The 19873-nt window shown below is 38.7% G+C and overlaps 1 protein-coding gene across 21 annotated transcripts in view; it reads left to right on the top strand.

Moving 5' to 3' along the window:
- Positions 1-19873, top strand: part of LOC123852770 (nucleoporin SEH1) — a 167648-nt gene that overhangs the window by 15168 nt on the left and 132607 nt on the right. For 12 of the 21 annotated variants that reach the window (XR_008507057.2, XR_010407335.1, XR_010407336.1 and 9 more), the window contains 5 exons: positions 2377-2475; positions 5025-5165; positions 6318-6475; positions 7798-7948; positions 16034-16204. Coding sequence is in view for 17 of the 21 variants with exons in the window: in XM_045887053.3 (XP_045743009.1) it covers positions 2377-2475; positions 5025-5165; positions 6318-6475; positions 7798-7948; positions 16034-16204 (720 nt within the window). In the remaining 4 variants the exon portion in view is untranslated. The other 9 variants (XM_045887055.3, XM_064577976.1, XM_064577975.1 and 6 more) reach the window with 7 other exon arrangements.

The raw sequence follows: 19873 nt of genomic DNA, 5'->3' as shown, positions 1-19873 counted from the left end.
TACAACCCTGAGGTCAAGAGTCCCATGCTCCACCGTCTGAGCCAGCCAGATAGAGATATCTTATTTGTGGGAATGTTGATGATGGTTTTTTAGTTATATTGGTAATTATCATAATTTCAAATGATATGTTCATTTTCTACTAAGTGATTTATCAATTTTTAGATTAGATATGGACTTACCTCTTTTTTTTAAAAAAAAGGAAATTAGCTTATTTTGCTTCTACCTCCCATTCACCTATTTTCTAATATTTTGTTACGTTGCTTTTAACTGGCAAGGGGACAACCGTGTATTTCACTCCTTGGGGAGATAAGGGATTAGTTTCCCATGAGCCTTTGATCACATTTTTGTCAACTGATAAATACTTAACCTTGTTTTATGAGTGTTTTTGTTTAAAGATACCTTATTTAGCATATGTTGCTGATTCATTAACATTGAACTCCGCCAACAGCATTAAAACTCATGCCTGAACAAAGCTTATCTAATACAGTATTTTCTCCGTAAGGCACATCATAGCCTTCTTGCTAAACTTAGAAACACTAGATTGTATTTCAGTACCACATTTGGGGACCATTTTAAACAGTGAAATCACCAACACAAAGCACAAAAATGCAAAAAGCAGGGTGGTAAATAGAGTGCAACACTTGTTATCAGTGTGAGAGCTCAAATAAGAAGGCAGAACCTCACCTTGTTTGACCTCAGCATGGAACATGTGGGTCAGATGACTCATTTTTTGCAGAGCTGCTCCAGGCATGTTCATGAGTGACCGTGAAAACCCCAAGTATTGGATTTTGGGGGTTACAAACAAATTTTAGTAAGCAGGCCAGTTTACAAATAAAGAATCTGCAAATGATGAGGATCGGCTATATCTACTTTCTCAGAGTTCCGTTTGTATACCTTGGTCTTTATTCTCATCATGCATCTTGGTGTCCTTGTGTGTTAGTCTTTTCTATCTTTTTGTGGTTATAAATAAGAGAGTAGTATTTATGGCTAGTAACCGGTATTGGTATTTCTTTCCTGTCAGGTGCTCTGTTTTCTTAGTAGCTCACTCTCTTACCTAGGGCTTGGCTGAGTTTTAGCTGAGTAGGTGGAGTGCGTTAGCAGAATTTCCTTGTAGGGAGTATAAACCAAGGGAACCAAGGGAACCAAGGGAACTGGCAGGCTGGGGTACCCCTGAATTGCAGGAGGACTTGATTTTGGGGATGGAGCACCTTAGTTTTTGTTTCCTCTTGTTCCTCTCTCTGCCAGTTTTAGAGTGCTAGTAAAGCTTTAGTAATAAAGAACTAACTTTTTTTTTTAAACCTTTTTTAAAAATTACTACATTCTGTTTTTAGCTTTATGAGGTTGGCAGATGACAAGGTCAGAGGTTAAACAAGGGATCATATTCATAGGGATATTACTTAATGTGGATGAGGGAGGCAAAGGAAATCAATGTTGGAATAATTAGGCATAGAAATAAAAATAATAATTTAACCTAGAGTTCACTCTCTTGTAACTTATCTTTTGCCTTTTTAAAAATGAAGTTGACCACAAATCTAGAAAAGAGAATGACGTGTGGGGAGTATACTTTTTGTACAAAGCACTTAAAATCCTTTTTTTTTTTTTTAAGATTTTATTTATTTATTTGACAGACAAGCGAGAGAGGGAATACAAGCAGGGGGAATGGGAGAGGGAGAAGCAGGTTTCCCGCCGAGCAGGGAGCCTGATGTGGGGCTCAATCCCAGGACCGTGGGATCATGACCTGAGCTGAAGGCAGATGCTTAACGACTGAGCCACCCAGGAGCCCTGCACTTAAAATCCTTTTGCCATGAATTGGTCACCGTAGGATTACTTTTTATTTCATAGTTAATGACCAAATCTTTCAGGAAGAAAAATTCTAAGACCTCTTGGTTGTCTTTTTTTTTTTTAATCTACTGAATGCTTGAAACCTTTTGGGAAAAGAGCTACTTTTTTTTTTAAAGATTTTTTATTTAGAGAGAGCACGTGAGAGATTGTGCACGAGCAGGGCAGGGACAGGGAGAAGGAGAGAGAGAATCTCAAGCAGACTCTGATGAGTGCAGAGCCCAACATGGGGGCTCTATCTCATGACCCAGGCCAAAATTATGAGTCGGTTGCTTAACCAACTGAGTTATCAGATGCCCCAAGAATTACTGTCTATTAGCAAAAGGATGGTATCATTTGTCCCCATGTTGAGCATTCTCAAGGACATACCCTCTCAAGGTGTGGCTGTTTCAGATGTATGGCAGGGATCTAGTCATGGTAGTGGCATGCTTATTTGTGGGTTGTAGAGCTACTTGATGCCAGGTTTTTCTAATTCTCTGAATTAGATGTATATTAACTTGATAGTTATGTAAAATAGTTTTCACTCTTCATTTCTAGCTCTCGTGCTCATTCCCCTATGATAGCTGTAGGAAGTGATGACAGTAGTCCAAATGCAATGGCCAAGGTTCAGATTTTCGAATATAATGAAAATACCAGGTTAGTACTGCTTTGGTTTTAATTATTGTTCCAGATTGCATTTAATTTTTAAAAATGTTATTTCTTCATTGGTTCATTGAATTATGCATGATTCATTACATTTACTAATTTCCTATGCTATGCCAAGTTCTGTGCGAGGCTCTGATAATATAAAATTAAATGGTATAGAGGAGAAGGTAACTGATTTTCTAGTATGTACCATCTCGCTGGGAAAAAAAACAAAAATGGTAAAAAGTGGTGATGAATTTTATAAACTGGGAGAATCAGGATGTTAAGGGTTTACTATACTTGGGTGGAGAGGGCCAGGAGTTTTCACTCCAGACAAGACTTAGAGGATGAGTAAAGGTTAGCCAAAGAGGGCAAAACGTTCCAGATCGAGAAAACTACATATGATAAGGTAAGTGAACAAGAGAGAACCTATATATATATATATATATATATTTTTTTTTAAAGATATTATTTATTTATGAGACAGAGACAGCGAGAGCAGGAACACAAGCCAGGGGGAGTAGGAGAGGGAGAAGCAGGCTTCCCGCTGAGCAGGGAGCCTGATGTGGGACTTGATCCCAGGACTCCGGGATCATGACCTGAGCCGAAGGCAGCTGCTTAACAACTGAGCCACCCAGGCGCCCTGAACCAATATATTTTTATTGTAGTTGAAATATAATAGGCAAAAAGGAGTGTGGTGAGAAATAAACAAAGCTTAGATCTGTAAGACCTAGTGTTCCATGTTTAGAAATTATTTTATGGGTAATGTGAAGCCACTGAAAGATTTTTAAGTTGGAGAATGATAGGCTTGGATGGTAGTTCAACTCTTCCATAGGTGTGGAACGTATTTTCGAGGGCAGCAGTCCAGGTGGGAGATTATAGCGGCTTTGGGATAGAGTAGTGGCAATGGGGATGGAGGGAAGTGGGCAATTGGAGAATAATTTAAGAAATGGTATCAATAGGATCTGATGACTGAATGTAGAAGGTGAAGAATGGGGGAGAAGCAGTTGAGATGATTTTCAAGCTTCAGGCTTAATAGTTCAATGGATGGAATGTAATTTCTTGAAATAAGGACATCTGGAAAGAAGACAGATTTGGGTAGAGTGTAGCACCACATGATGGAAAATTTATGTTGGGTCATGTTGAGATACCTGCAACACCTCTGAGAGCTGTAAAGAGGTGTACTCAGAGTCTTAGAGGACAGAAGAGCAACCATCAATTGATTAGGTGGGCTTCACATGTGCTAGACAACAATCTTGGGTCTAGGAGTCAGATATTAGGCAGGGCCAGAAGCAGAAGAGAAGAACTATAGTTGTCCCCCTTATTTGTAGGGGATATGTTCCAAGACCCCAGTGGCTGCCTGAAACCTAAAATAGTATCAAACTGTATATACTATATTTTTTTCTATACATACATACCTGTGATAAAGTTTTGAGTTAGGCAAAGTATGAGATTTATAATAGTAGCTAGTAATAACAGAAGAATTGCAATAATACATTTTAAATAAAAGTTATATGAACTTTCTCAAAATATCTTATTATGTTGTACTCACCCTTCTTCCTGTGATGATGTGAGATGATAACATGCCTACGTGATGAGATGTGAGGGGAGTGATGGAGGCATGTGACATAGTGTTAGGCTACTGCTGACCTGACCATACATCAGGAGGATCATCTTCTGGATGGCAGTTTGATCGTGGGTAACAAACCGTGGGAAGTAAGACTGGCTAAGGGGGGACCACTGTATTTTAATTCCTTGGGGCTCTGCAATTCAGAATGTTTTTGAGGGGTTCTTATTATCAGCCCTCTAACTTCCCAGATTCTTGATTTCTTCAGAGTCTCTGTACGCAGTGCTGTCCAGTAGAAATTGCTGTGCTGATGGAAATGCCCTGTGCCTGTGCCAGCTAATGTAGTGGCCACCAGCCACATGCAGCTGTGGAAGCTTAAAATGTGCTACTACAGCTGGACTGCATTTGTTCATTTTTATAAATTTAAATTTAAATTTTAGGCACATGTGGCTAGTGGCTGCAATATTGGCCAGCATAGTTCTAGATTATAGGAACCTTCCTCTAGAACTTTTTGTGGTTTTTGTAACCTTTTAAGCTATTAAAACTATCTACAACATTAATAGCACATTGTTTTTTTATAAACATTTTTTTTTTTTAAGATTTTATTTTTTTATTTGTCAGAGAGAGCACAAGCAGGAGGAGTGGCAGGCAGAGGGAGAAGTAGGCTCCCTGCTGAGCGGGGAGCCCGATGCAGGACTTGATCCCAGGACCCTGGGATCATGACCTGAGCTGAAGGCAGCTGCTTAACCAACTGAGCTATCCAGTCATCCCTAAACATTTTTTTTTTTTTTTAAGATTGTATTTAGTTATTCATGAGAGGCAGAGGGAGAAGCAGGCTCCCCATGGAGCAATGGAGCAGGGGAGCCCAATACGGGACGCGATCCTAGGACCCTGGGATCATGACCTGAGCCGAAGGCAGACACCTAACCAACTAAGCCACCCAGGTGCCCTATAAACATTCTGAAATTTTTAATCTAAATTGTTTTTTCATTAGGAAATATGCAAAAGCTGAAACCCTCATGACAGTCACAGATCCTGTACATGACATTGCCTTTGCTCCGAACTTGGGAAGATCTTTCCATATTCTAGCAATAGCAACCAAAGATGTGAGGATTTTTACATTAAAGCCTGTGAGGTGAGTTTTTGAAGCACTGACTAATTTAAAAATGCTCTTAACTCATGAATATTTTCATTTGTGGAGAAGAGTGATGAGGCAACTGTGATCTGAAGAATGGCTTCTTCATTGAACATTTTATCTATAAATATATGCATTTTGGGGTTGGGGAATTGAATAAAGACAGGAGACTTACATTTTCTTTCTTTTTTTTTTAGATTTTATTTATTTATTTGAGAGAGAGCACATGAGAGGGGGGAGGGTCAGAGGGTGAAGCAGACTCCCTGCTCAGCAGGGAGCCCGATGCGGGACTCGATCCCGGGACTCCAGGATCATGACCTGAGCCGAAGGCAGTCGCTTAACCAATTGAGCCACCCAGGCGCCCTTACGTTTTCTTAATGGCGTTTTCTTTAGGCTGATATGATGAATTGGATCCTCTGAATATAATTGGTACTCTGTAAATGTTTGAACAAACGAGAGGTGGTAGTTTACTTAGGGACAGTTAACTTAGCACTGAGACATTCTTGTGAATAACCTATTCAGGCTTTAATTTTGGAATTGTGAGTTTCAGTTCTTTTCCTTTTTTCCTTCCTTTCCCCCTTCTATTCTTCCCTTCCTACTGCTTTCCTTTTAAAATTAATTTATGTATTTTATTTCTCAATCTTGTTTGGGGGAATACAATCCTTTTGTTTTTCTTTTCTTTTCTTTTTTGAGAGAGACTGGGTGGGGGGGCCTGGAGGAGCAGAGGGAGAGGGGGAGAGAGAATCTTAAAGCAGGCTCCATGCCCAGCTCACAGTAGACACGGGGCTTGATCTTACAACCCTGAGATCATGACTAGAGTCAGACGCTTAACTGACTGAGCCACCCAGGTGCCCCTGTTGTTCCTTTCTTCCATGAAATAATCACTGAATAATTTTTATGTGGTAGGATTATGCCAGGTGCTGGGGAGTCAAATGAAAGTGACATGGCCCAGCTCTCAATGAATTAAGGTGGGGGGGGTGTGGGAAGGAAGGTGGTGGTTATGGATATGCACATTTTTATAAAATAATATGGTAAGTATGTGAGACCATTTGTATTTTTTAAATTAGAACTCTGTGTGTGTGTTTCTGTGTGTGTGTGTGTGTGTGTAAAATCTTTAATCAGCATTTCTCAGGAAGATTTTTTTATTAATAGGAAAGAACTTACTTCTTCTGGTGGGCCCACAAAATTTGAAATCCATATAGTGGCTCAGTTTGATAATCATAATTCCCAGGTCTGGCGAGTGAGTTGGAATATAACAGGAACAGTGCTAGCATCTTCAGGAGATGATGGCTGTGTAAGATTGTGGAAAGGTAAGATTTTAATGAAGGAATTGTTGCTCTGTGTTGCTATGTCAGAATTTTCACTTAGAAATGTAAATTCAGAAATATTTTGGAGAAAATTACCTTTCTACAGTTACTTTTACATTAATGTCTTAACATTAATTTGTGTTATTTTGAACCTCCATCAGTTTAGTTCATGGCAGTTATGACTGAATTGTTTGATTCCATGTGGAGCAACGCAATTTTTAAAACTAAAAGTTATTGTAACAATATGCGGTATCTCCAAAAGATACCGTTTGCTATATATGTAACTTTTGTGACTGCTCTAAAACTCAGGATAGGACTACAGACGTCTCATATTAAATAATTGCTTTAGCCAACCAGCCCTTAATAGGAGAAAATCCAGTATCTTCCCCACTTCCTCTCTGCAAGTCTCAGAAGTTGAATCTTCTGGCCACTGATTCTGAAAGTTTCTTGTAAGTGCCATGCTGGCTGAGAATTCAGTCTAGTAACTCGATGCTGACTGTGGTTCCTGCAGCATGGTCTGCATTTGTCCATGGACATTTATCCACTGGGCAGAGGTGTCCTTGGTCCTTGTACCACTCTAGTTGGTGGCATCCCACAGTTAGGATCCAGACTTACAACTTAGTTGGTGTACCCTGAGCAGTTACTGTTACTCTAAATGCAGTTTGGCTGAGTCTCCTGTAGTCAGTTTTAGCTGTGGTGGAACCAGCCCAGACTTCAATTTCCTCAATGTCATTTGGTATCAAGGGCTTTGCTTCCTTTTCATGCGCCTGGGCTTTAGGCAGGACCACCTAGTTCCACCCCAGCAGGCTCCCTAACTTGAGTTTCCTGGGCCCAGTGTCTCCAGTGATCTATTTGGCATTCAAAGAATTAGGCCATGTTGGGTAGGCCACTCAAACCCCAAAGGTTTATTACTTGCATCGATCTCTGAGGACATTAGGTACCCACATGACCTATACTTGCATAACTGAGAAGACAACTCCATTACCCTACATATGCATGTAATTGAAATTCATTATCATGAAGGCGAAGAATTTATTTTGATACTAATGTTAATGTGGTAAATTAGAGAATTGTCTTTATTAATAATTATCTTGTAAGGAAAGGGAATGGTAAAAATTTTGTTTTTTAAATTAATTCTTGTAAAACTTTACAAAATAATTGTTAAAATTGAGATATATGTCTTTCATTTTAAATATGTCTATAACCTATATCTTGAGAGAAATGTAGTCTTCTTTTTTTAATTGTACTAAAGGACTTGACCACAAATTTGTGCCCTTGAGCATAGCTATTAGTCATGTTAATGTATTTGACCATTTTCTTTTCAGCTAATTATATGGACAATTGGAAGTGTACTGGTATTTTGAAAGGTAATGGGAGCCCTGTCAATGGGAATTCTCAGCAGGGAAACTCAAATCCTTCCCTAGGTTCAAATATCCCAAATCTTCAAAATTCATTAAATGGATCTTCTTCTGGCAGGTAGGCTGTTTTGTGGGAAAACTAGAAATTACCTCCTTTTTAAGTCATTCTGGTAGCCATACTAAAGGTGTGTGATTTCATGGGTTTTAAGATTGAATGAAGAAATTCATACTTAAGTATATAGTAGAAAAAATTGACTTTGTTAGCACTGTATTTAGCTTACATGGTCATATTTATAGATAGATTGTTAAGCCCTTAAACTAAATTATATTCTGAAATATAGTGGTCTGTCAGAAATATAACTTTAAGATTTTACTTTGCTTCTAAAGTGAGATGAAGAGGAAATCTGGGATAATGCTGAGGATTTTAGTCCTAGATGAGCATAAGTATGTTAGTGGTAGTAGTGCAGCCTTTGAATCAGGTCAAGCTGAAATTTTAAACTGCATTAACTAAGGCTTCATAGAAGAGAGTGAGTTAGATGTGTTTTTTGTGTGTGTGTTTTAAAACTTTAATGGAGATTGTAAGAGGAAATGGTAAATTCTGATTTCTTGATTTTTTAGAATTTTTAACATATTTAAATTCTTGTTTATCTTAATAAACAATGTTTGATGTGATCTCAAGAGTCATCCTTTTGTTTTTATATTCAAATTTCAAATATGTGAATTTGTGAGATAAACTTATTTTAATATGCCTTTGTGAGTAATTTGGAATGCAATTCAGGAAACTTCAAAGCACAGCCTTAACAAATTGTCCTGTGGTTATCCTGTTGTCATCTTAAATAACAGAATTCTATTTAAAATTTCAACTATTTTTATATTGTTATATTTTTATATAAAAAAAAAGTCCTGCTGTTTAATTTTGAGGTTTAAGTATTTACATGAAAACAATTTCAGGTTACCACAGAAGATACCAGATTATAAAGACGATTTCATGAAACAGGATACTACTGTTAATTAAAAAAAAATCTGGTTTTTGGTTGCTGTCTGTACTGCATATATTGTAAACAGCTTTGAAGTTTTGATCTGTATTCTTATTGTGCCAATAACCATGTGTGTTAGATCTGTGATGCATTTTCCCTTCTCCATTTGTATTATGTCCTTTAACAGAAAGCACAGCTGAGTACCAGCTAACTGGAGTAACTTTGCTGTTTTGCTGCTTGTTGCATGCACACAGGAATGGAAAGCGAGCTCCTTTTCCCCTTCCCCAGCGCCGTTTGACCTCTCCCAAGATACACCAGCAGCCTGCTTACTACTAAACGCAATCCAAAAGGCCTTTAAAAATCCAGTGTATTTCATTTTTTTTGTACTAGCCAGTTTATTGACATTATTTGAAGCTTTTGAAATATAAATGGAGAGGCTTTTTGTTGAGACGTTGTCACCAAAACAATTTTTTGAAATGTTCCTGAAATTAACATGGGTTTTAAAATTAAAAGGATTGTTACTATCCTAATAAGTAGTTGGGAGGAGGGAAAATATCACTTTATTCCATTTGGAGAACATAGGCTTATTTCTTTTGTTTTCTAAACAGTAAGCTAAAATGATGAATTTTTATAATTTTAATTTGAAGGTTGAATAAATATTTTTCATAAAGATTGTTTTGAGTGCTAATTTGTTTACCTTTTGTAGAATTGGTTTACACATATTATTTAGTGCAACTCTGTCATTTCTTTGTAATATTTAAAAAATATTAGTAAAGGAGTGAGAGAAGTAGTAGTAAAATGAAAGTGATTTGACTGTACAGTTTGTGGCCAAATTAAACATTTGGTATTGCTTCATTTTATAATTTGGTAGTAAAATGAAGACATCTTTGTAAATTTTCAATTCATATTCACTAAAGAGCTTAACGTTTCTAATATGTGCTTGTATATTTTTTTATGGTATGATTCCATGGCTTAAATTTTTCTTCAAAATTTGGAAACCTACTGTAAGAGGAGCAGTTAAAAATTTGCTAAAATTGTGCATGCACATTAACCTCTACATTCCAAGTCTCAGGAATTTAATTTAGTTGGCTGCCTCATTTAGTTCATACTCTCTAGAACTTTGACCTTAATGATAAAGCTGTAAGTCTTTGCTAAAATGCTTAAGTATTACGGGTAAGTTACAAAATGGCAGAAGAATAACAACAGGACATACTCTTTGAGCTCTTTTACTTAACAAAATTTTGTACTATTTAAGGTTTTTGCAGAAAAGCACCTAAGTATTTTCAAAGGTCGTATTTCTTCAGAAGTATATTGCAGTAGCTGGCCATACTATATGACAGTATATTTGGATTGGTTCTCAGTGTCATGTATGCACTAAAAAACGTGTGCCTGCTGCTACTTCAAACGAAGCATTGCTTAAAATAAAGAAAAAGCTTATGAGATTTGTAAATTTACAGGATAGCATCAGATATGTTTCTGAAAGATTAGAAAATGTTTTAAATTATAAAATGTCTTTTTTTGTAACATTCATACTGGTAATTTTTTTTTTAACATTTTAAGTTTAACAGATTGTATTTCTTTCTTTCAAGTTTCTATACTTGCTTAAGCAAGCTTGATTTGAGTAAGGGTCTTGATTTTTGCAATTATGTTCTGTTAGTTTTGGCATGAATATACTAAAGCTTTTTTTTTCAGCATGTGTTTTCTCCTCTTTGGTTCTCTTTGTATTTACTACTTTTCTCTTTTTCTTCTGTTTTTTCTTTTTTTTTTTTCTCTGTTGTTTTTGTTTTGTTTTGGTGTTTTGTTCCTGTCTTCATTGTTTCAGGTATTTCTTTCCCCCTCTGGATTCCCCACGGGCTGGATCGAGATGGTCCAGTTATGCCCAGCTCCTTCCTCCTCCTCCTCCTCCTCTGGTAGAGCACTCTTGCGATGCTGACACTGCCAACCTCCAGTATCCTCACCCTCGCAGACGATCTCTCTCTCGGCCTCTTAATCCCTTACCTGAGAATGAAGGGGTTTAAAACACTGATTTAACACTTAAAGGCCTTATTCAAGTGCTTGTAAATGCTTTCATTCCTGGCTGCTTTTTGTTTTTCTTCATTTTCTTTTAGAAGATTTTTCTAATTTAGGGTCTGTCTTGCATGTATTAAAACCAGAACACAGTGTTTGGAACCTACATGTGTTTGTGCTTCTGCATCAAAGGAACATTTGCCTCACTGGTTGATAACCTTTGATGAAATGAGATAAGTACAAGTAACACAAACTGTGAGTTATAGTAGCTGATTTCAATTTCAAAGTGCCTATTCTATTAAGTTTTATTTTGAACTGTTACGATGTTAATTTTCTTATGGTTTGTCATTCTGGTTGATGTGAAAGGATTATCATAAAGTACACTTTGCCTTTGAGACATTAAGAAATGTTTTACATTTTACAGGCTAATGTTGGAACCAACTAGTTTGTAAAATAAATCATTCCTGTGTATAAAGCAGCAAAACATAATAATGGACTGTTGGGTCTTTTTTAAAAAAAAAAAAAGAAAAGAAATTGCCTTTTACTACTTGGAATTACTGTTTAAAGCTTTTGTAATTATTGTCCAAGTAGATTATTTAATAAAATATATTTTAAAAGATACGAATCTCTTGCCTTATGAAAACAGAATGTACAGCTGGCCCTTGAACAACATGGGTTTGAACTGCACTGGCCCACTTATACATAGGTTTTTTTTTTTTTTTCCCCTCTTCAATAAATGCAGTACAGTACTGTAAATGTAGTTTCTCTTCCTTATGATTTTCTTAATATTTTCTCAAGCATACTTTATTGTAAGAAAACATTATATAGTTTGTATAACATGCAAAATAGGTGTTAATTGATTTTAAAGTCTGGTAAAGCTTCTAGGCAACAATAGGCTCTTGGTTAAGTTTTTTGGGAGTCCAAGGTTAGACTCAAGGTTTTCAGCTATGTGGGTTCATTGGCACCCTAAGCCCTAGTTGTTCAAGAGTCAGCTATATTCTATTTGATAGATGGTAAAGCTTCTATCTCCCTATAATACTATGTTGCAAAAAAAAGAAAAAAACCCAAACAATTAAAAAATTAGGAGATGAGCATGACATTTATTTAAAAGGTAAAAAGTCAGTGTTTAGATTAACATCTATAACTGACAGATGTTGACTTCCGGTCTAGTTACACATTATATATTTTTTTTAATGATACTTTTAAAATTTGAAATCAGAAAATAATTGACAATAATTATGGTGATTAAAACTATGAGACTAGTAATATTCTTTTTAGTTCAGTTTTCTCAAGAATTGCCAAGGATTTAACTTTCTTTAGGACTAGAGAAGGTGTAATTTGAAAAGCATTTCATATGTGTCTCAGTTAATCGCATGTAGTTACAGTTGTTATAACCATGTAATTTGTAATCTAATTTTCAAAGATACCTTTCCTATGTATAGTGTCATACCCTTGAAACTTCTTAACATGCAAAGGATAAAGAGCTAATAAGAGATTAATTTTTTTGAGATTAATTTTAACTTAAGGAACATTTGAGTTTTGTTGTGACTAATTAAAATGTCTTGTCTATAAAGTTAGCATTTTAGCATTTCAATTTATGAAGAAGAATCTTTTCCAAATAATTCTCAAAGGTCTTCCTTCTGGTAAAGGACTTGTTTTACACTTGTTGGCTTATTTAGGTTCAAAGCAACAAGGGGTCTAACTTAAGGCTGAATCTAGTTCAGAATTAAAAATTCATGTCTTTGAGATTTCAATCATTATAGAGGTGCTTGGGGTTAGAATGGGATAATGAAATGAGACAGAGTCTCCAATTTAATGAATATTGAGCATCTTCTATGTGCCAGATACTATGCTAAACACTCTGGGATATGTAAGAAAAAGAAGAAAAAAAAAGAAAGGTAGTCTGCACAGAAAGTCATTCTAGTGGGAGAAGACTTGTACAGAATTTACAAAAGGTAACCAGGATTCAGTTTCATAATAAAGGTTGAAACAAAGTGATTTATTTGATCTGACCAGGTTTGGAAGCCATGTGGGATTTCAACAGGTAGAGTAGTTGAAGCAGAGGAGGGTAGGAGTTCCAAGGTGATGGCCCAGAGGTAAAAGAGGACAGGGATGTAATAAGGCAACAGGTAATAAGCATTAGTCTGATGTAAGAAGGTTCATTTGGGGAGCTGGTAGGAGATTAGAATCACACTTCGTGTGCGACTTTGTGTATCTGTGGCTTAGGTTCTCCACTTAAAGCAGTTGGTAAAGGAGAACTGTGGGAGATGATTGCCTTTTCTTAACTGGATAGACATCACTTCTAATTCCCTGGGAGGCATCCCTAGCCTTGGGACTTCTGCAAGACCTACCCAGTGTCCTGGGTGATGGACATTAAGGAGGGCACGTGATGTAATGAGCACTGGGTGTTATATAAGACTGATGAATCACTGAACTCTACCTCCGAAACTAATAATGCATTATATGTTAATTAATTGAATTGAATTTGAAAACAAAAAAAAGGATCTACCCAATGTCTAAGGAGATTTGAAATTCATTGGGAGTTCTGTGCCTCCTTTTTATTTGACAAGTTTTGATAACAGCTAATATTTGTTGAGTACATCCATGTGTCAGTGCTCTTCTAGATACTTTATGTGGATTAACGAATCCTCACAACAAACCTCTGAGGCAAGTGCTCTAAGTACGCCATTTTACATGTGAGGAGATTGGCAGGTTAAAGCTATTTGCCCAAGGCTGCACAGCTAGGAAGTGAGAGCCAGGATTGAGATTTTGGCAGGCTGGCATCAGCCTGTGCTCTCCTGCTTGCAGATACTTTGGATCCTTGTCATTAGAGTTCCACCTGGTTGCTGGGTGTTGTGGGAGAGCTTTGGCCACTTGATTTTTATGGAGGAAGGACATTTATTGAGTTGGGTATAAGGATATAGGGTGAATGAATACATTCCAGCAGTTTACCTCCAATGTATGCTCATGGTCTAGACAGAGAAGATACTTTGTGAAACAGGATTGCTCATTACACTCAAATAGCATCCTTTTAGTTCTAAAGCTAGTAGGTTTATTTTTCTGGATTCAGAAAACCTTGAGATTTTCTCCACTTATCTTTGTTCATTGAGTGTGGACAAAGGTAGAATAGGGGTAATTACAGTTTGCAAATGCCAAAGCTGGAGGGTTTCAAGAAAAAATGCCAAGAGAATTGTAGAGACATCAACCGAGTTTGATGGGAGGCTAGTCCTGATAAAATAAGTGTTAAAATAATACTCAGGACCAAACCAGATAATCATAGGATGAATGACGACAAGGTGTAAAAGTGGAGGTGGTTAAGGGTAGGAGAAACAGAATGGTCTTAAGGTGACAGAATCAAGGAAGGGTGAATTGGTTTTGGTTTTGGGTGGAAAGATGCAGCATTTCTAAAGGCAGGAACCAGTAGAGAAGGTATCCAGGAATGATAGTTGAGCAGTATTTTAGAGGACAGAAAAGTAAAGTGATCAAATAAACATGTCATTCCCCAACAGGCTAAAATTAGGAATAGGGACTGTTAAACTCAACTTTTTCATTTTCTCTATTCCCAAGTGTGCTGTTGCATCTTAAACATTAAATAACTTGCATGAATTAAGTTAGCTTTGGAAAAGAGGACTCTCTTTCAGACTGTATGGAGGAAGTTTTGAGATAAAGGAAAGTGAGAGGCACGAAATTGAATTACCTGTGGTTTCAGTAAAGTGGTTAAAGCACTGTGCTAAGCAGATGTCGGTGGTATTTGTGGCCTAAGGAGAACAGGAAAACGTGGGGAGTAATTAGGGATGAATTATGTCTCAGCTTTTTCCACCCCCAACCAGCCTTACTCCGTCACAAAGAGGCGATTTAGGAGTAGAGAACTATCATGAAGCTTGGATCCTGAGAAATGATTTCGTAATTGAAGCTTTATTGCAGTGTATAACATAAGGCAAATTATGACACATTTCAGCGTCTGCCAAGCAGTGGTAGAAAAGATCTGCATCTGCTCTTGTAAAGACAAAAAAAGTGACAAACAATACTAAACTCAGGGTAGTATCAGATGACTTGTTCACCGGAAATGTTGTATAAGGTAAATGACGATGTTTGGGGGTTCCAGACTGAATACGGTAAGCAGTTTTTTTTTTTTTTCCAGTTGGCCAAGGCTTTCATTGCGTTACCTTCGGTTCAGCTTTAGAGGGAAGGACTTTCGCAGTGCGCCCCACCCTTCCCAATACTGAGCTCCTCCTCTGGACCTGCGGAGCGCGGCTTCCTCGTTTCAAATTCAGGGACTAACCGTCCTCTTCCAATCATCGGCCTCCTGCCCGCCCCGTCCCTTGTCGCTATCCAATCCAAGGCCAGCTCCGAGTCCCCGCCCTGTTGCTCGTGCCGCGAACGGACGTAAACCCCAGGGGCGCGCTGTACGGCCAGTCCGGTGGCCGCGGGTGTGGGGGGCGCGCCTTGCGCACGCGCATTTGCAGAGCCACCGGGACGCCCCCTCCTCTGCATCTTTCTGACGAACTCTCGGCTCCCGCAGCTGGAGTCGCGGGCTTGGTGAGGAGGGGATTCCTGTGTCTTGACCGCGGTTCGGCAGGGGGCACGCGAACCCGCTTTCGGCAGGCTTTTCGGCTGCCGGGCGGATTGGGCAGTAGCGGTTGGGCCGGGGTTGGGCGCAGGGCGCAGGCTCCGGGCGGGGGGCTGCGGGGCGCTGCCTAGGGCCCGACGGCCTTGCTCCGTCCGCCCCTTCGTACTCAGCCCGACCGTCACGCAGAATTCCGCTCAGTGAGTTCAGTTGGGCGTCTCTGAGAGATTGACTTTTAAAGAAACAGGTTTTGATTTTGGGGATCACATCCTGGTATCCCCTCACCCTCTTCCACTTGGTGACTTCTAGGGACCAGCGCACTCTGCGCTTTGGTTTGGAGTTTCTTGTTGCAAAGCGCTCTTGACCGGGTGTTTGCTTCATGTGTGTTGTGGTAGGCGGTTCTGTTTCTCCTTTTTGTCCAAAAATGACCCGCGAAGTAACGTTGTTAACTAAATATAGAGGGGTCTGCTAGTGTCACCCGGTTATTCACTTTTTGTTTTGGTTTCTGTTAGGCCGCGTTCACATTTACTCCCAGTACCTTTCTTACATTTCTTATATCTCATTTCTTTATGGGGGGAAAAAAAACACACAAAAAAGCATGAATGAAGGCAATGTTTAATATCACTACACTTTTGATTTCTCTTAATTACAGACTTTGTTTACTAAAACATGAGGTCCCTTTTGAAGCAGTCGTTTGGAGAACAGATGTTTTTATGAAAGTATTTCCGTTTGCTGTTACCATATTGAGGTCATTCGACCGGAGTTTTTACTGCTCCAAAATCAGTTTTTTCAACGAATTTCAGTTTTGTGATCAAAGTTTACGGTAAGCTTTGAAAAGTAATATATTAAATGCATACCTAATTACAGATTTTTCTTAGAACACCAAGAGTAAATGATGAATGTTAGGGAAGCTTGACAGCATATGCTTTTGAATGTGTACGTGTAGGCTTCCAAATAATGACTACAGTAAATGATATTTTATATATCTAGAAATATAATTAAAGCAGGTAAATATTAGTAAGTTCAAATGTGAAAATTTGAGGTTACTGCTTTAAGGAAATAGCAAGAGAGATCCCAAAGATGGCTACTTAGTTCAGACACAGTAAAAGAAAAGGAAATGTTATATTCTCTTCACTTTAGGTGATGGAGGAGGGGTGGGTGGGCTATGCAATATTTAGGGAATTTTTCCTAGGAATGTGGTATGCCCATGGCTGGTTTAAACAAGTGTAATCCTTTTGGAAATGATAGATCAGGTATTGGATTACATCTCCAGGGATCTTCCACTGGCTTGTATTACCACTGCACCCATAGCCAAGCTCCATCCCAGGACTTAACACTGTCATAATTGATAGGGGTCATAATTGATTATAATTGATGAGGGTCATCCGCTCCGTGAAGGGGAGCTGCTTTATTTTTACATTTCCAGTGGTAAGTAGAATGTGTTTCATGGTTTGCGCTTGGTAATGATTGTTGCATGAATGATATTTGCTTAATATCTGAATTTTCTTGGATTTGACTCTAAATAGGGATAAATCTTTAAAGAATTTGGGATATATTTTAATGTGGTTTACATGTCTGTAAATTAATGAATAAACTTAGTGATTGGATGTGGGGAGGCTACTTGGAAGACTTATGTAATGGTTTAGATTAAAGTGATAAGGTGTTGGGAATATAGAAGTGAATCTCAGTTCCAGAGATCTGTTTGGAGTTAGAGGCATTAGAATTTGATAACTGTGAGACCAAGAGAAATGGTGCCAAGTGTCTGGCTTGTATAGCAAGAGAATAGGGATAACACAGGTCAAACTAAAGGTAATAGAATGGGTAGAGAAAAGATAATAAGTTTGGTTTTGTATTTGTTAACTTTGCACCACTTGAGAGAGTGTTAGGGGTGAACCATTTGGAAATGGGAGTCTGAAGCTCAGGATAGAGGTCTGAGCTGAGGTGATTGGAAAATGAGGAAGATGACATTAGTGCAAAGGAAAGACTACTCTGGGGCAGACTTGCCTGGCTCTGAATCCTCTGCTCCCACTTGTGCTTTGTGGCCTGGAAAATTCTCATAAGTCCCTCTCTTGGCCTCAGTTTCTTCAATAGTAGGGATAATAGCTACCTTGCAGATTTGATGCAGGGATTAGAGAAGTGTATATAAAATACTTAGTGCATTATTTGAAAATAGAGTAGACACCATATGTCAGCTAGATAGCGAGGGAGTAGAGATTATTTCTTTCAACTTGTTTTTTTGTTCAATTCGTATTTCCAGCTCTATATCAATTACTGGGACTGTATGGGTGAACAAGATTGAAATGTCCCCAAGATACTGATACTCTAAAGTCAAAGATGGTGGGACCCCTGGGGTGGCTCAGTCGGTTAAGTGTCTGCCTCTTGATCTCAGCTCAGATATTGATCTCAGGGTCATGAGTTCAAGCCCTACATTGGGCTCCACACTGGGCATGGAACCTACTTAAAAAAAAGAGAGTGAGAGAAATAAATCAAAGTCATTAATGTTTCCTTAAAAAAGTTAAAAAGTCAAAGATGTTGTTATTCACTCATTTCATAAATATTTCATAAATATGTGTTAGGCATTATTATAGGTGTTAGGTAAGAGTGATGGAAAGATTGGCAAGGCCTGTGCTCTCAGGGAGCAATCTTTTTAGTGGGGGAAGAGAAATACAAAAATAGTGATAGGTGCTGGAAGAAATTTAAAAAATTGTGAGAGACTGTGGGGCTACATTTGATTAATGATGAGGAATCACCTCTCTTACAAGATGACATTTAAACTAAGGTGAATGCTAGGAAGGAGCCAGCTGGTGCAGAGATGTAGCGAGTACTCTAGGCCCCCAAGGTAGGGATGGGGCTTGGATGTTACAGGAACAGAGACACCAGTGTATGGTGAGTCATGAGCCTCAGGGGTGGAGGATGGGGTGGCTCCCTGAAGTTTTCAATAGGGGCGTGGTACCTGGTTTGTATTTAATGGTCCATTTGGTTGCCCTGTGGATATTTAACTGTAGGGTGGCAAGAATAGAAGCATGGAGACTGGTTGGGAGGCTTTTCAGTACGGTAGGGTGGTGATAGCAGACATAAAAAGATGTGGAATGATTTAGGGTGTGTTTGGGATATAGACCTGTTTTGCCCTTGGGAATGGGCTCCACCAGTAGATCTGTTTTATTTGTCAACAGTGTTTCTTACTGAATTGAAATGTGTTCACCTTGGGGTCTGTAACTTCTAGTTGATCTCAGCTTACAGTCCTGTTGTCTGACAGTATTAGTGCCTAGAAGCATTTGAGTTTGAGATCCCTACCTAAGAGTATAAGATGTACATTGCATGACAGAAGATCTGAGATCAGAATCCTGGGTATTCCTACCATGTAAGGAATAGATAGAGGAAGAAGATGTCATGTGAGCTATAGAAGTTATGATTTGGATTCTTCTAAGACACTTGGCTGTGAAGGGGAGGTAAGAAGGTGGTGGCGGGAAGCGCACATGAGGGATGGGAACAGATTTCCTACCTCCTCCATCCTAATATGGGATCGTTTTGAACATGTTTATAGAAATCAAGAAAAGCAAATAAAAATAGAAAAGAAAGGAAAATGCTGGGGCATGATCTGAGAGAAGGGTGCTTGTATGATAGTTGGTGCTAAATTTGCTATGTATTGACATAGTTTGAAGACATTCATTTATTCAACCAATTTATAGAGGATCTACTCTGGGCAAGGCGCTGCTTTAGGTAAAAATTCAGGGGTAAAATAGGCCAAGTCCCTGCCCTCATGGAACTTACATTCTAATTTGTAGAAAAAACAGTTAAATAGGTGAATTATATAGCATGCTGGATGGTGGTCAGCACCACAGAAAAAAGAAAGAAGGGCAAGGAAATTGGAGTTGATGAGGAAAGTTGGTGAGGGAGACCAGCCAGGTAAGAGGACTTTTACCAAAATCCTGAAAAAAGTGGAAGAGTAAGATGTGAAGTTATCTGGGGCATCAGTGTATTGGACAGAGGTTAGAGCCAGGGCCCAGTCCCTGAGCCCGGAGCCCTGGCAAGTTGTGGGGACAGCAGAGGTTAGGACAGTGAGGAGGGAGCAAGCAAGGGAGAAGAGTAGTAGAGAGTGAGACCAGATTATTCAGCCCCTTGTTGGCCATTTTAAGTATTAACTTTTAGTCTGAATGAGATGGGAAACCAGTGGAGGGTTTTGAGCTAAGGAGTGACAGTATTTGACTTAATGGGGATAATTTCAATGTGTGGAGAATAGGCTAGGGGAGGAAGAGTGGAGGTGTGGAGATAGTTGAAAGTATCTTGTAGTGAGTATCCAGGCAGGAGGTGGTGGCGGCTTGACCAAGGTGACAGCAGTGGAAGCAGTGAGAAAATGACAGGTTCTGGTTATATTGTTAGATAAAGACATAGGGATTTGCCTAGGGATTGCTTTTAAGGTGTGTGTGTGTGTGTGTGTGTGTTGGGGGTGGTGGTGAGTAATCACTTGAGGTTTTTGGTTTGAGCAGCTAGA

Source organism: Mirounga angustirostris, unplaced genomic scaffold (genome assembly GCF_029215605.1).
Source record: "Mirounga angustirostris isolate CCGP_5_RB_7025 unplaced genomic scaffold, mMirAng1.0.hap1 SCAF_14, whole genome shotgun sequence".
Taxonomy (NCBI): Eukaryota; Metazoa; Chordata; class Mammalia; order Carnivora; family Phocidae; genus Mirounga; species Mirounga angustirostris.
Note: the sequence above shows the minus strand (reverse complement) of the source record. Positions and strands in the feature narration are given on the sequence as shown.